The sequence below is a fragment of the Antrostomus carolinensis genome, unplaced genomic scaffold (genome assembly GCF_000700745.2).
Source record: "Antrostomus carolinensis isolate BGI_N321 unplaced genomic scaffold, ASM70074v2 scaffold8972, whole genome shotgun sequence".
Taxonomy (NCBI): domain Eukaryota; kingdom Metazoa; phylum Chordata; class Aves; order Caprimulgiformes; family Caprimulgidae; genus Antrostomus; species Antrostomus carolinensis.
Genome location: NW_010297535.1, coordinates 299 through 12,688, shown reverse-complemented (window position 1 = coordinate 12,688; position 12,390 = coordinate 299). Strand labels below are relative to the sequence as shown.

General features: G+C 35.7%; 1 protein-coding gene across 1 annotated transcript; it reads right to left on the bottom strand.

Moving 5' to 3' along the window:
- Nucleotides 1-2,046: 2,046 nt before the first annotated feature.
- On the bottom strand, nucleotides 2,047-10,044 carry PLEKHA3 (pleckstrin homology domain containing A3). Its single transcript, XM_010162152.2, has 7 exons — nucleotides 9,933-10,044; nucleotides 7,956-8,111; nucleotides 7,147-7,283; nucleotides 6,019-6,183; nucleotides 4,798-4,835; nucleotides 4,136-4,251; nucleotides 2,047-2,519 (listed from the first exon to the last, which is right to left on the bottom strand). The coding sequence occupies exons 1-7, from the start codon at nucleotides 9,952-9,954 to the stop codon at nucleotides 2,383-2,385; spliced, it is 771 nt and encodes a 256-aa protein (XP_010160454.2). The 5' UTR covers nucleotides 9,955-10,044; the 3' UTR covers nucleotides 2,047-2,382.
- Nucleotides 10,045-12,390: the final 2,346 nt, after the last annotated feature.

Here is a 12,390-nt window from a genome sequence, read left to right as displayed (position 1 = left end):
TTCCTGATAAGCTCTCCACTAAACCTGGAAATGAAAATGTAAAAGCATGCAGATTTTTTTCAGTCTTACTACACCTGGATCATTGTGATTCAGCCAGCTAAGTATCATTTTCCGAAGTGATGACTTAGCTACAGATTCAAAACATGTGATTGCATATCATCTTCAATGATTTCACTGAAATAAATACATCTTAGGGTTTTCGCCACAGAGTGTGACACAGGTATATATAAAAAGGTTGATTTATCAGGAACATGTTACATATGTATAAAGCCACCATTACAGATTTAGTGACAGGGAGAAACCCAAAACCGTGCTGAAGTAACTATATGCAAATATTGTGTTTGAATCTAATCATTACAACTTTTGTCTAGACAATCCTATCTGTGGCAGTATTTAAAATTATTATTTACTACTACATGCACTAATCAGTCTCAAGAGTTTCAGTGGGTTGGGTTTTTTTCTGTTTGATTTTTTTGTTGTTTGTTTGGTTTGGGTTTTTCTTCCACAAATGTGGAGTCCAAACTATTTTCTCTGCAGTAGCTGAAAGCCAGAAAAAGGTATTTGTTAATGTCACATGTACTTAACCCTGTACAAGCTGGCAGAAACCTCAGAGAAATTTCAAAAGCAGCTCTTAAGACAGCATATGATTCAAGACAACGCTCTCATTGCAATACGTAAGTTTACTTCTCCAAACATCTTTTTAAATACTTATTTTTACAGTCTTCGTAAGTGTCATACAGAATACATTAAAGCAAACACTCAGAAAAAAATGTACAAGCATGTGTGTGGCTGATATGCATATACAAATACTAGTTACATAAAAACTGACAGAACTGAGCACAAACGACAGCTCTGAGCGGGTATCCACAAAGAACTTACTTGTACAAACCATTCCATTCAACCCTGACATAATGGTTTATAAATTGGTACTATATATGGGCAACAGCCTATTTCAATGGACCTAAATCAACATTCCAGAAATTTCAAAGGAAAGCCTCCATTCCATTCTCATCTGTCCTTTCCAGCCCACTTCAAAAACACCAAATTATTCATATACACAAAAGGAAGACTAATTAAACCAGATTAAAGAATATTTGATTATAAAAACAGATTTTGGTATGTGCCTCAGTGCAAAAAAACCCTGTACATTTATTTAACAATTGTATAAATCAAAACCAGTAAGTGGCTTGTTTAAAGTGCTCTATAGCTATGACTTTATAGACCAAGTTTATCCCTAAACAAATACCCAAAAAAATCCCCCAAAGCTTACAATGCTAACAAACCAACCTTCTAGACCAAGGTGCTAGTAGGTACTGTTATAGTATATTACACATTAATTATTAAGAGAGTCACTCTGATCTCACTTACAATTAATGCAAATTTACACTGATATAACTGAAAGCAGGATCCATCTCCTAGCGTATACCATCCTCAAACCACACAAAGGAGATGCAAAAACAGAAGCTCCCTTTTGTATAAATATGTCATAAATAAAATATGTATAGATACAAATATTCATTACAACAGCAGCTTAATGGTCTAACATGTCAGCTCTTGCTTCTATAATACCTCGCTAAAAACACATCTTAAGTGAGTAAAGTAAATCTTAACAGTGCTGCATTAGCTACTTGTGATGCCACACACCCCAGAGACAATTTATGCACATTTTGAAGCTTTTAGTAGATCTTCAGTTGTGAAAGTAGGTAGAAATTTTTGATGCAAAAAAGAATAAATAAATAAAAATTATTAAATATCCAATGTTTGGTACAAATGCTTCATATTAAGTTATTTTTATACATTTGTTTAGAAAAATACACTAAATATTTCTACTTTCATTGGCTAAAAATAAGGACTGGATTATGTATATCCTTGTGTTTTTTAAGGAAGGCAATGTCAATTACCATCAAGCTGCTAGAGTAGACCCATTAGTGCCCATTCCCACAGCACTTAGGCAAAAAAGCCATTGCAGGGCTAATCACAGCTCCTGGTGGATTACCTGGTACAAATGACCAAGAGGCCCATGGCACAAGTTGCATTTTCTCAAAAAAAATTAAATCTTTTTGCTGAAGTTTATAACCTGCAGGTCTACTAATGTATCAGTCAGACCTTCACACTTTTTAAAAAGAGCTACATTTACAAATGTGGATTCTTATCTGTTAAGCCATCATTTTTTCCAAAAAATGCACATTCAAACTGTGAAATATTAGGAAAATACTCTTGCAAATAAACTATATAAAGATAAAATACACTTCAAAGATAGTTTTTATGTTATTCTATAAAGTGCAGAGAAATCCTTCTAAAAAGGGAAATTCCTACTTCCTATAACAACAGTATAATTACAGCAGCTTTTGCATAGCATTATTTATAGAAAATTTAATACTTTCAGTTTCTGCAGGAAGAAAAGGATGAAACAGTCTCTTCCAGTTCAGATCCTTCCTTTGATACTGATCTGTTTTCTTCAGGAATGGTTGATGATACCAGATCTCCATTGACAGCACTTCTAGAACAGTGAGCAGATCCTATGAAGGTATCAATAAAGAGTTAATTTTCAGCCCCAAAAAACCTCATCCAATCTGTCAGTTATTCTATTTACTAACTATTTCCTATACATAAGCAATCAGAAGCATAATTACTCTGGATTTTTCCTGAAAGATTTCAATCAATATTATGCTCAAGGATGATGGATATGAAGAATGTTCAGCCAGTATAAATCAAGTATTTTTTTTTCTTTTAATACACAATGAATTTTAAATTACGAAGGACAGTAATACGTGAAGTGCAGACATATTCTGTATAAGGAATAGATTAACTTTTTTTTTTTTTAAAGGAACTGATGCATCAATAAGCATTTAATTAAAACATTTCCTATTATTAAAGTTAAATGGATGACTTACTGCAAGTTAGGTATTGCTGGGCTACTTGACAGGAAAGAGAAAGAACTAAGATAACTGAAAGGTAACAGGTAGCTAAAACAAAGCAAAAAAACAGAGAAAACAAGCTAGAAACTGAAGCTATGTAGTAAGGAACCAAAAAAGCCTGGTGTTAGCAGAACCACAAGAAAACAAAGACTCTTCTCAGCAATCCTGAAAAGAGTCAGACAGGGTAACCAACACCAGAAGGTCCAGATGGTAACAGGTTATAGGAAGCTAGGCTGATGCGCACCTACGTTAGCAATGAGACACAGAATAGGATCTAAACTAAGTTTATTAGCTGGGCATATGTGCTGGGATACCCTGTGGTGGTGGCAGATGGGTGAGATGAAAAGGTGGTCACTCTGCAACGTGTGAGCATCAGAGAACCAAGGAAATGGTGTGGAGGTGCAAATACTTGCTTCATGACAGAATGTAAAGAATTAGTACCCCTTTGTGCGCACATGGGCTTTCAGCAATGCACAGGCCTCAAGTTTTTTCAACCCAAGTGAGGCATCAGGCACTCCAAAAGGAAGCAAGACTAAACCAGAACTAGTCAAGAAGAACTAGCCAAGTCAAAGTCTCCCTGAGAAAAGTTAGGATGGAGTAAAAACAACAGCAAGATTCAAAAGGAAAAACCACAGAAGAACTGGCTACTAACTCAGCAGATCCATCTATTAAGGAGGAAATAATATTCTGGTCATGACATAATTTCCTAATTTTTTGGCGAGGCTGCACTCTTTCAAAGTAGTGCTGTTCTCTACAAAAGGCAAGCAGAAACTGAAATGTACCATCTTTCCACAATGGAAATTATTCCCTGCTACTCACAGGGGTCACAGAAATGAGAATTTGTTTTCTGACAACAAGCAGGTGGCTAATAACAGTATTCCACACCACTTACCACTTATCATTCATGTAAGATTCTATTAGTACAAACAACCCTTTTTTGTTTATGTCTCAATTTTATCTTGTCACTAGTCCCACTCATTTCAGTACAGCTGCTCCAGCTGTAAGGTCCTTTTCAATATGAATTAAAGCCACCAAGAGTCAGCCACATAAACTATGAAAGCGCTCTGATTTATTATATAGGAACCTTACAACAATAAATTTGCATACCTAAGAAAACTTTTCCAGTGCTGATATCAGCACTAGAACAGCTGCTGTAAAGAGGGTAATAAATGGTATAGAAAGACACAAAAGAAAATCAAACCCTCTTCCAAACTTACTCTGAGAATCTTCAAAGGGAGTATCACTGTAAGATTCTGTATCCGAGTATGTTCTTCTGCGCCGCTGTGAAAATCGGTGAAGGGATGAAATTGGTTCTTTTGCAGGGTGATTATTCCTACAAAACAAATGAGATCTATTAGTAAGGAAAATCTCTAATAACCCACACAAACTTAATATACTCAAAATTTAAAATAATTTTGGTGCTTAATTAAACTATTAGTATCAATGCTTTTCACTATATTAAACTAAAAATGGCAGAGTCAACAGAACATTCTTAATTTTCACAATTATAAAGCCTGAAAATGGAAATTAAAATATAATCCTCACATGTGGAAGAAAATAACCGGACAATCTGAAATATTGACCCAAAAGAATGTTAGCATTTCAAGCTCTATGTCTAATTTCATGAACTTGTCAGAATAAGCTATTTGCATAAAGTTTCTCACGTGAAGAAATTTGTATAGTGTATTAGAGACAGCAGATGTATTATATGACACCAACACTGATAATCTGCACCCTTCATTTTCAAAATTAGATCAATTTATGCCATTTAATTTTTTCCCCCAACTGAATAATTCTTCCCACATTTTGATTTTAATGCTAGCAGGTTCAGGGAGGTTTTCTGAGACATAAGAAAAAAGCTCAATGAAATAGAAATCACCTTTCTGAATAGCCAGGGTGGCTAATGGAACGCTTCATCTAGTGCAGGGGGGTGGGGGAAAAAAAAATAATAAAAAAAAAAAATCAAACAACAAACCACACCAAGAATACCACAAGCTATTTATAAGAATAATATGTAAATCTACATTAATTTTTATTTCATTTACAGTCTCTACAAAAAGAGAGGACAATCCCTTTTTTAAATTAAAAGTAATCATTCTTCGTTAAAAAAAATCTTATTTAACTATATGAAAACAGATGGATTGCCATCAATACTAAAAGTTTTAAAGTATTCATAAAGGAAATAGTTTACTACAAAAAATATTACCTAGTTTCTATGGAATTCATTCTCTCTTGCTCCAGATTTACTCAGAGCCATTTATTAATTGCTATGATATACAGAAATACCAAGACATTTTTCCTCTACCAAATGCCAGCTTAAATTCCCCATTACACAATAAAGCCAAATCCTGCCTCTTGATTCCTTGTGATTCTTCTGATCAGTCAGATCTCTATGCATATCAAAGTTATTAATTTACATCAATAATGCTCAACTTTCTAAGTAAATTGGTTGAATATAAAGAGAAAAGAGATCCAAATGCAAAGAAAGAGATTTCCACAACAAAATCCTACAATACAGCTCATCTTGGAATCTATACATATGATCAAGAAGACATTTAAGATGATTCCACATAAACTGTCCTTCTAAGGGAAATAATTAGCAGTGAAGAGTTACGCAAGCAATATATTTACCATTATCCACCTTTTTGTTGAGTAAGGGCATGTTAGATTAATACACATGTTTTGAATCATATACACTGAAAGATATGCTATCTTGATGAAGTGCTTCAGGCCACAAGGCACATACATATTTAAACAGGAGGTGAGGTTATTAAATTTTTAAAATCAGTGCACAGCTAGCATTCTAAAAAACAATGAAAGCGTTGAACTGAGGAAAAGTTAAACCTCATTCATTTACAAGATACCTCATTACAGGATCTTGACATGTATGATAAGCCAATCTGATTATGTAAAATCCAGCAAACAGACTTGGAATGGAAAATTATTGATTTATATTTAGGCCCATTACTGATCAGAACAAGAGTCAAGATTTCAACTGTTGACATCATAGCACATAGCAATAGCATAGTCTTCTACCATTCTTCCTCCCATCCAACCAGCAATATATTTAGAAAATAATAGTATTTCAAAATGTCTAAACCATTTGGACAGGTGATGGTGACACAGGAGAAATTAAGGGATCAGGGTGATGCAGCTGGAACATCTCTGGCTTAAACTTGGCATTAGCAATCTTCACACATTCTTCAAGAGTTGTGATAAATGTATTACATGTGGCACTAAGCAAGGAAGAGGCTTCATTCATGTTCTGAAAATAAATGAAAGCACAAGCATAAGCAAGAAAAAAAAAAAAGATGCAAATATAAATCTCCCCCACCACCACTCCCACTCATTTCCCTCACTACCACTAAGAACTTCCATTTCCCATTTTATTTAATTAAATTTACACCTTCCAGTTAGGTTAATTTAAGCAAACAAGTGTGTCGGCATTGTAATTTCTTTCTGACATTTGACTGTCTTCAGGCTATCAGCCAACAATGTCATAACTTTTTTACTGCAAAGCTTGTCTCAGAGTGACTAACTGGTATCCAAAGATCATTCAATGACACAAATGAATAGAACATGCAAACAGCTTTATTGCTCCAGTGCAAGGAACCTGCAGGTCAGTTTCACCTTGTTGACAACAATTTGCTGTGTTGCGACTAAGCATCAACCCCTTGCTTTGCCCTAAGTGGACAACAATAGTGTCCACACGCTGCTCAAGAGTGTAGAGAATGAAGCCATTCATAATTTCCAGTACTAACTTTCATTCAAAAGCAATAATTTTACTTGTGCATATTCAGTGAGACCTATCCACACCAAAGTTTCCAATACCTTTAACCCTAGCTTTCACTGGGAACAAAACTGAATACCCTCCTACACAAAGGAGTAAAGAATGGACAAACAAGATTGTTTCAACTACTCTACCCATAACAGAGATGCAAAACAAGACAAATTATTGTAAAACTCAGATGGCAGCTCTTCTGGCCCTTTAACCAAATGACTCAATAACACAATTGCTTCCTAATGCATGTTACAATTACAGTTAAATCATCCAGGTACCTTATGCACATATAATCACTGTTAGTATTATACACATACAAGCACTGAAAAACTGACCTTAGTTTAAACCTCCCAACACTAGGGAGATGAAAAAGGCATACGATGTCAACAGAAACTTGAGATGTATTATATAATTAGGTTCCCCACTGGCATTCTAGAAAATCTGTACCTCAATGCTGGGAGGAGAGCGAGTCTCATCATGATGAACAAATTCTTGTATTGTATGAACTTGCTGCATTAGAAGATCACAGTAGAGACGAAGTTCAGACATTTTGGTTTTAAGAGATTCATTGGTCTCACTTATTTCTATTAAAAATAAAGGAAATCTCAATTTGTTGCATACAGTGTATGTAAACATTTTAATTTTTAAGCGATTTTTATTTAAATTTAAGTATCAATTTAAGAATTCACTTAAACTTTCACTTAATTTTGAGGAAAACTGGATTCTGCAATGAGCCAAGAACTGTACTTGAAGCAGACAATACTTTGCACTTCTGGATAACTGATGCTAATTTGATGACCATTACGGAAGAGGCACATTACTAGGAAAGAAAGTTTAAATCTTTCTTAGCTGCAAAGTAATGTAGAAAAAAAACAGTGGATGAAATTTGCACGCAACAGAGTGGCTGGAAACGGTTACATTAAGCCATCTATTGTGGAAAAAACAATAATAACTATAAAGAATCAAAACAGCAGAAATTAAATGGCTTCACAACAGCTACAAACATATGTCTGTTCTTTTAACGACAATAAGGTGCTATAAGTATTTCAGCTTCTTAAGATAGAAGAGCTCAATGGAAGTGACCTCTAGTTCAAACATGAAGGGGGAATTCACCGTATAGATTACTAGAAAGAATTACGATTTGTATTTAAAGACAATAATACTGACTTTCTACCACAATATTTGCACTATCGTTACCTGAAAACAAGCATTTGAAAAAGCAGTAAGATTGTATATGCTCTAGGTAACACACATACCTTTTTCTTTTTTTGTTCTGGTATCTGCTAAACAGGCTTTTGCACTCCCCAGTGCTACCAGCCACCTCTGCCTTTCAGCTGCATTAACTGCTTTCATATAGAAATGCTGTTCCCCTGGGATGATCAGCTCCATTCTTGTGTTGTCTGTTGCATGAACTTATGATAGAGGAGAAAAAAAACAATTTTAAAAAAAAAATCCCACCTTAATTCAGCAACATTTATTTATTAAATACCAATCAAAGTATTTTAAAATGTTTATTACAATTCCATAGTAATACAGTAAATCACAGTGTACCACTACTAAGTAACAGCCCAAAGTTGCTCAATTCTTCTCCCCAGCATGCCTTCAAGTCAACACGTAGGAACACAAGACACCAAACAGTGGCCAGACTCAAGTACAATGGGGTTCCCTTTCTGCATTAACAATATACTGCATATGAATCTGTAGTAACTGTTGCATTCCTAATCTGGTCTAAACATGTCAAACTGAAGAATTTTGTTGCAAGGACAAGCATTTACAGACAACTAGGCTAAAAACTGAAATAATCTCCCTTCTAGACAAAATCTGGCTTCAGGTTGTGGAGTCCTAGAACCAAGAACCGAGGTGGACTTTGTTTCCAGTCTATTATATTCAATACTACAGCTTTAACTGAATACTCTGCTGAGTTTCATGTTATCAACCACAGTTCCTCTAGACACAGTCCCCACTAGCCATGGATGCAGGAGAACACACCAAATCCAGGCTTCAACTACTACCTTTCCTTCACCAAAAGAACAAGATGACAAGCAAAATGAACAACTGGAATGGCCAAAAAAATGGGATCTTCCACTTTACATCAATGATTTCGTCTACATCAAGGAAACAGGAACAAAAAGGAATCACCACATGAAAAATAGTTGGTGGCCCATGTAAAATAAGAAGTCCCACTTTTTAGTATACAAGTAACCATATCACAAACCCAGTCATCTGCAGGTATCTGCAAAGAGGTCAAGAGTTGAAAGTAATAGAGAGTTGGACAATGCCTTGCTATTAGCCAAAGAGGTTGGCCTACAGTTTAGAATACACTAAAGGCTAAACTCACAGTCTGGCACAAACGGTTCACTCACTAACTCTAACACATCCATCACCTATGCACGTGTGGAGCTGCTAACAGTGACAAAAGTAAAAATAACCCAGGAAAACAAAAGACTAAACATTTCTGGTTTATAAAAATCTCCCCTTTTGGGTCACTGCTGCTGACCTGAAAAAACTAGCATTCATGATTCAGTCTCTCATCCCTGGTCATAAGAGAGAAAAGCAATACAACTAAATAACTAGCTGAGGTAACTTCAAGCATAAACCACATGCCCACAACTATTTAAAACAAAAAGACCTTTAAGATCATCAAATCCAACCTTTAGCCTAGCACTGCCAAGTCCACCACTAAACCACGTCCCTAAGCACCACATCTACACATCTTTCAAACACCTCCAGGGATGGCGAGTCTACCACCTTCCTGGGCAGCCTGTTCCAGTGCTTGAGAACTCTTTCAGTTAAGAAATTTTCCCTAATATCCAATCTAAACATCCCCTGGCACAACTTGAGGCCACTTCCTCTTGTCCCACCACTTGCTACCTGGGAGAAGAGGCTGACATCCACCTTGCTACACCCTCCTTTCAGGTAGTTGTAGAGAGCAGTAAGGTCTCCCCTCAGCCTCCTTTTCTCCAGACTAAACAACCCCAGTTCCCTCAGCCGCTCCTCATAAGACACGTGCTTGGCACATTCCAAATCTCAAAATACAGCTCTAACTGTTAAAAACATTTTTTTTCTTTGTCACCACTTCATAATTCACATTCATTATTATTTGAAGCAGTCACATTGGATTACATGATAAACAACAATGGAGGAAAACTTGTGATGCAAAATATATGTTGGGTGATCTTTTCTATTTCCCTGGCAGTCAACATTTCCATAAGTAGAAATCTATTCATTCTTACCTTTTATTTCACACACAGCCATCTTTATACTTCCTTTGCTGCCTTTGCAAACATCATCCTGTGAATCATAGTACGACAATATCCCATTGTCTAAAACAAACCACCGAGGTTGCCAACCTAGTAAGATCAAAAACATTAAAAGGAAAGTTTAGTCTAATTACAAAACTGGAAATCAAATTTAGCTCTTTGGCTGTTAAAACTTTTATAAAAAATGCAAATATTAAACTATTCTTGTAACACCCAAGGAAGTAAACAATCTGCACAGTCTGAAGACCAGAGCCACTCTATAACCAGACTAGTACTATACGAATATTTCACTCTCATTCTTTTTGGATGCAAAATCAGCAGTATTTCAGTTTTCACTATATTTCCTTCTAGAGCAAAATCAAATTTTAAAGGGAATCCTATTTTGAAGGTTGATAAATTACATACCTCTGAAGAACCATTCTCATTCAAGTATCTTTTTCAGGTAGACTTTCTTAAGATTGTAGAATCTTATTTGTAAAATACAAATAAATTACTGATGCCACCAACTGCTACATGGTAATGCAGAGTGGTAACTAATAAGCAGATCCACACTCAGATATAAAAATAGAATGAAAAAAAAGTACAGCCACTGAGGGATACCAACTCCCATGGGAAATATTTCAAATTGTATGTGTACATCACCACTTATACTCAAAGAATATGCAGTACAGTCATTCAATGGCTGTACTGAAGACCTTGTGCTGTAAAATACAGGAAGATTTTTTTTTTCCTGCTACACTGTGTTGCAAAACATTGACTCTGTACTGCCCTTATCTCCTAAATGCATGCACAGGTGGTAAGTCAATGCCTGTCTAAACAGCCCAATTCTGATAAAAAGGAATCTGACATGGATGACTACTCCAGCCCCACATTATGCTGGCATTGGAAAAAAGAGAAGGACTTAAAAGACTCCAAGTGCCTTAGAGAAGCAAGCTAAAGAACAAGAACACCTCTTCTTATTTGAAACTGGGCAAACAGTGTCCTATGTTTGACAAAATACTTACTTAACAAATTTGTACTTCACAAATTCTTAGGTGGACACATATTATTGGGGAGGGCAGACCAAAAATCAGCTGTATTTCTGGTTTGCTTTTAATGAAGGAAGAAACTAAATGTTTTCCACAATGCTTCAGCAACAGTAACAAGCTCCTTTGTTGCTTGGTTTCTACCATTAATGACACCAAGTACTACAGCCTATTTTTCACTATTATGATTATTTGTTTTTAATTTGCTGCCCTCCTGTATTTTGGAAATTGTAGGGAGTTCCTGACACTGTAATTTTGAAATGCAAGAGCAGATGGTCTCAGCTGGCCAGCACACATGGAAGGAAGGGTTCTGCAGTTATTTTAGGGGGCTACTGACTTTTATCAGAAGTTTGCTGCATGTTGACGTAACAGTCTATTGTGTGTACAGCACTCACAGTTACTGTTGAATATTTACTTATTATAACAGACAAACTTCAAATGGGAAGTTTATATCAAACACCATAAGGGCTCATTACCTGTAACCTTCTAGCTTTTGCCACAGTAACATTTTTGGTCACATAAGTGAAAGTGAAAATTTCCCTTCTATTTTGAAAAGCAGCTTGTACTCATTATTTCTTTCATAACCATAATTTTTCCTATGTGTGTTTTCTCCACGTTTATCATGAAGAAGTAACAAAAATATATTATCAAATATCTACCTAATTACAGTACAACTGTACTCTTTCACCAGAAGGCCAGTATATGTGGACACATATTTGCTCTGAAAAATGTCAGATTATGCTCTGTACACTTTGATTCACAGCACATGCACACAATGCTTGCAATGTGGCCCACATTTTATAAACCCTCAGAAGTGAGTTTCACAACACTCCATGATCAAAATTTGAATATGCTGAAGCATGACAGTACACATGAAGTGCCAGAGAAAGAGAGGGCAAAGAAGATACTGCCAAAGCAGTCAAGTACGAGGCTGATTAAACATGGTATATGACCCAATACTGATCTGCTCTGGAAGGACAATTAGTCCTATTACACTGTCAGAAAATAAATCTGTTTCACCTTGACAGTCAACCCATTGCTATCTCCAGAGGGAGGTGGTATCTCTATTACAACAGAGGCAAACAAAACAAAACCAGAGCTTTAATGGCAAATGCAGGCACTTGGTACATTTTTGCCTGCAGCACTCTTAAAAATACATTTTATGAAACTTCACCAAGAACTACAGTTTTCCGTATGTCTTACAGGTTAGAATACAGGAACACCAGACATGCACACACAAAAAAAAAACCCTACCATCCAAAAGCAAATTAGAAGATAATTCAGATTTTAGATTTATCACTGAAGATTTAAAGACATAATCCTAAATGATTCCTTAGCTGCAAGCAAGGATACCTTCCAAGTTTGCACGCTGCAAATTAAAGCTATTTCTGAGAGGAAACTTGAGA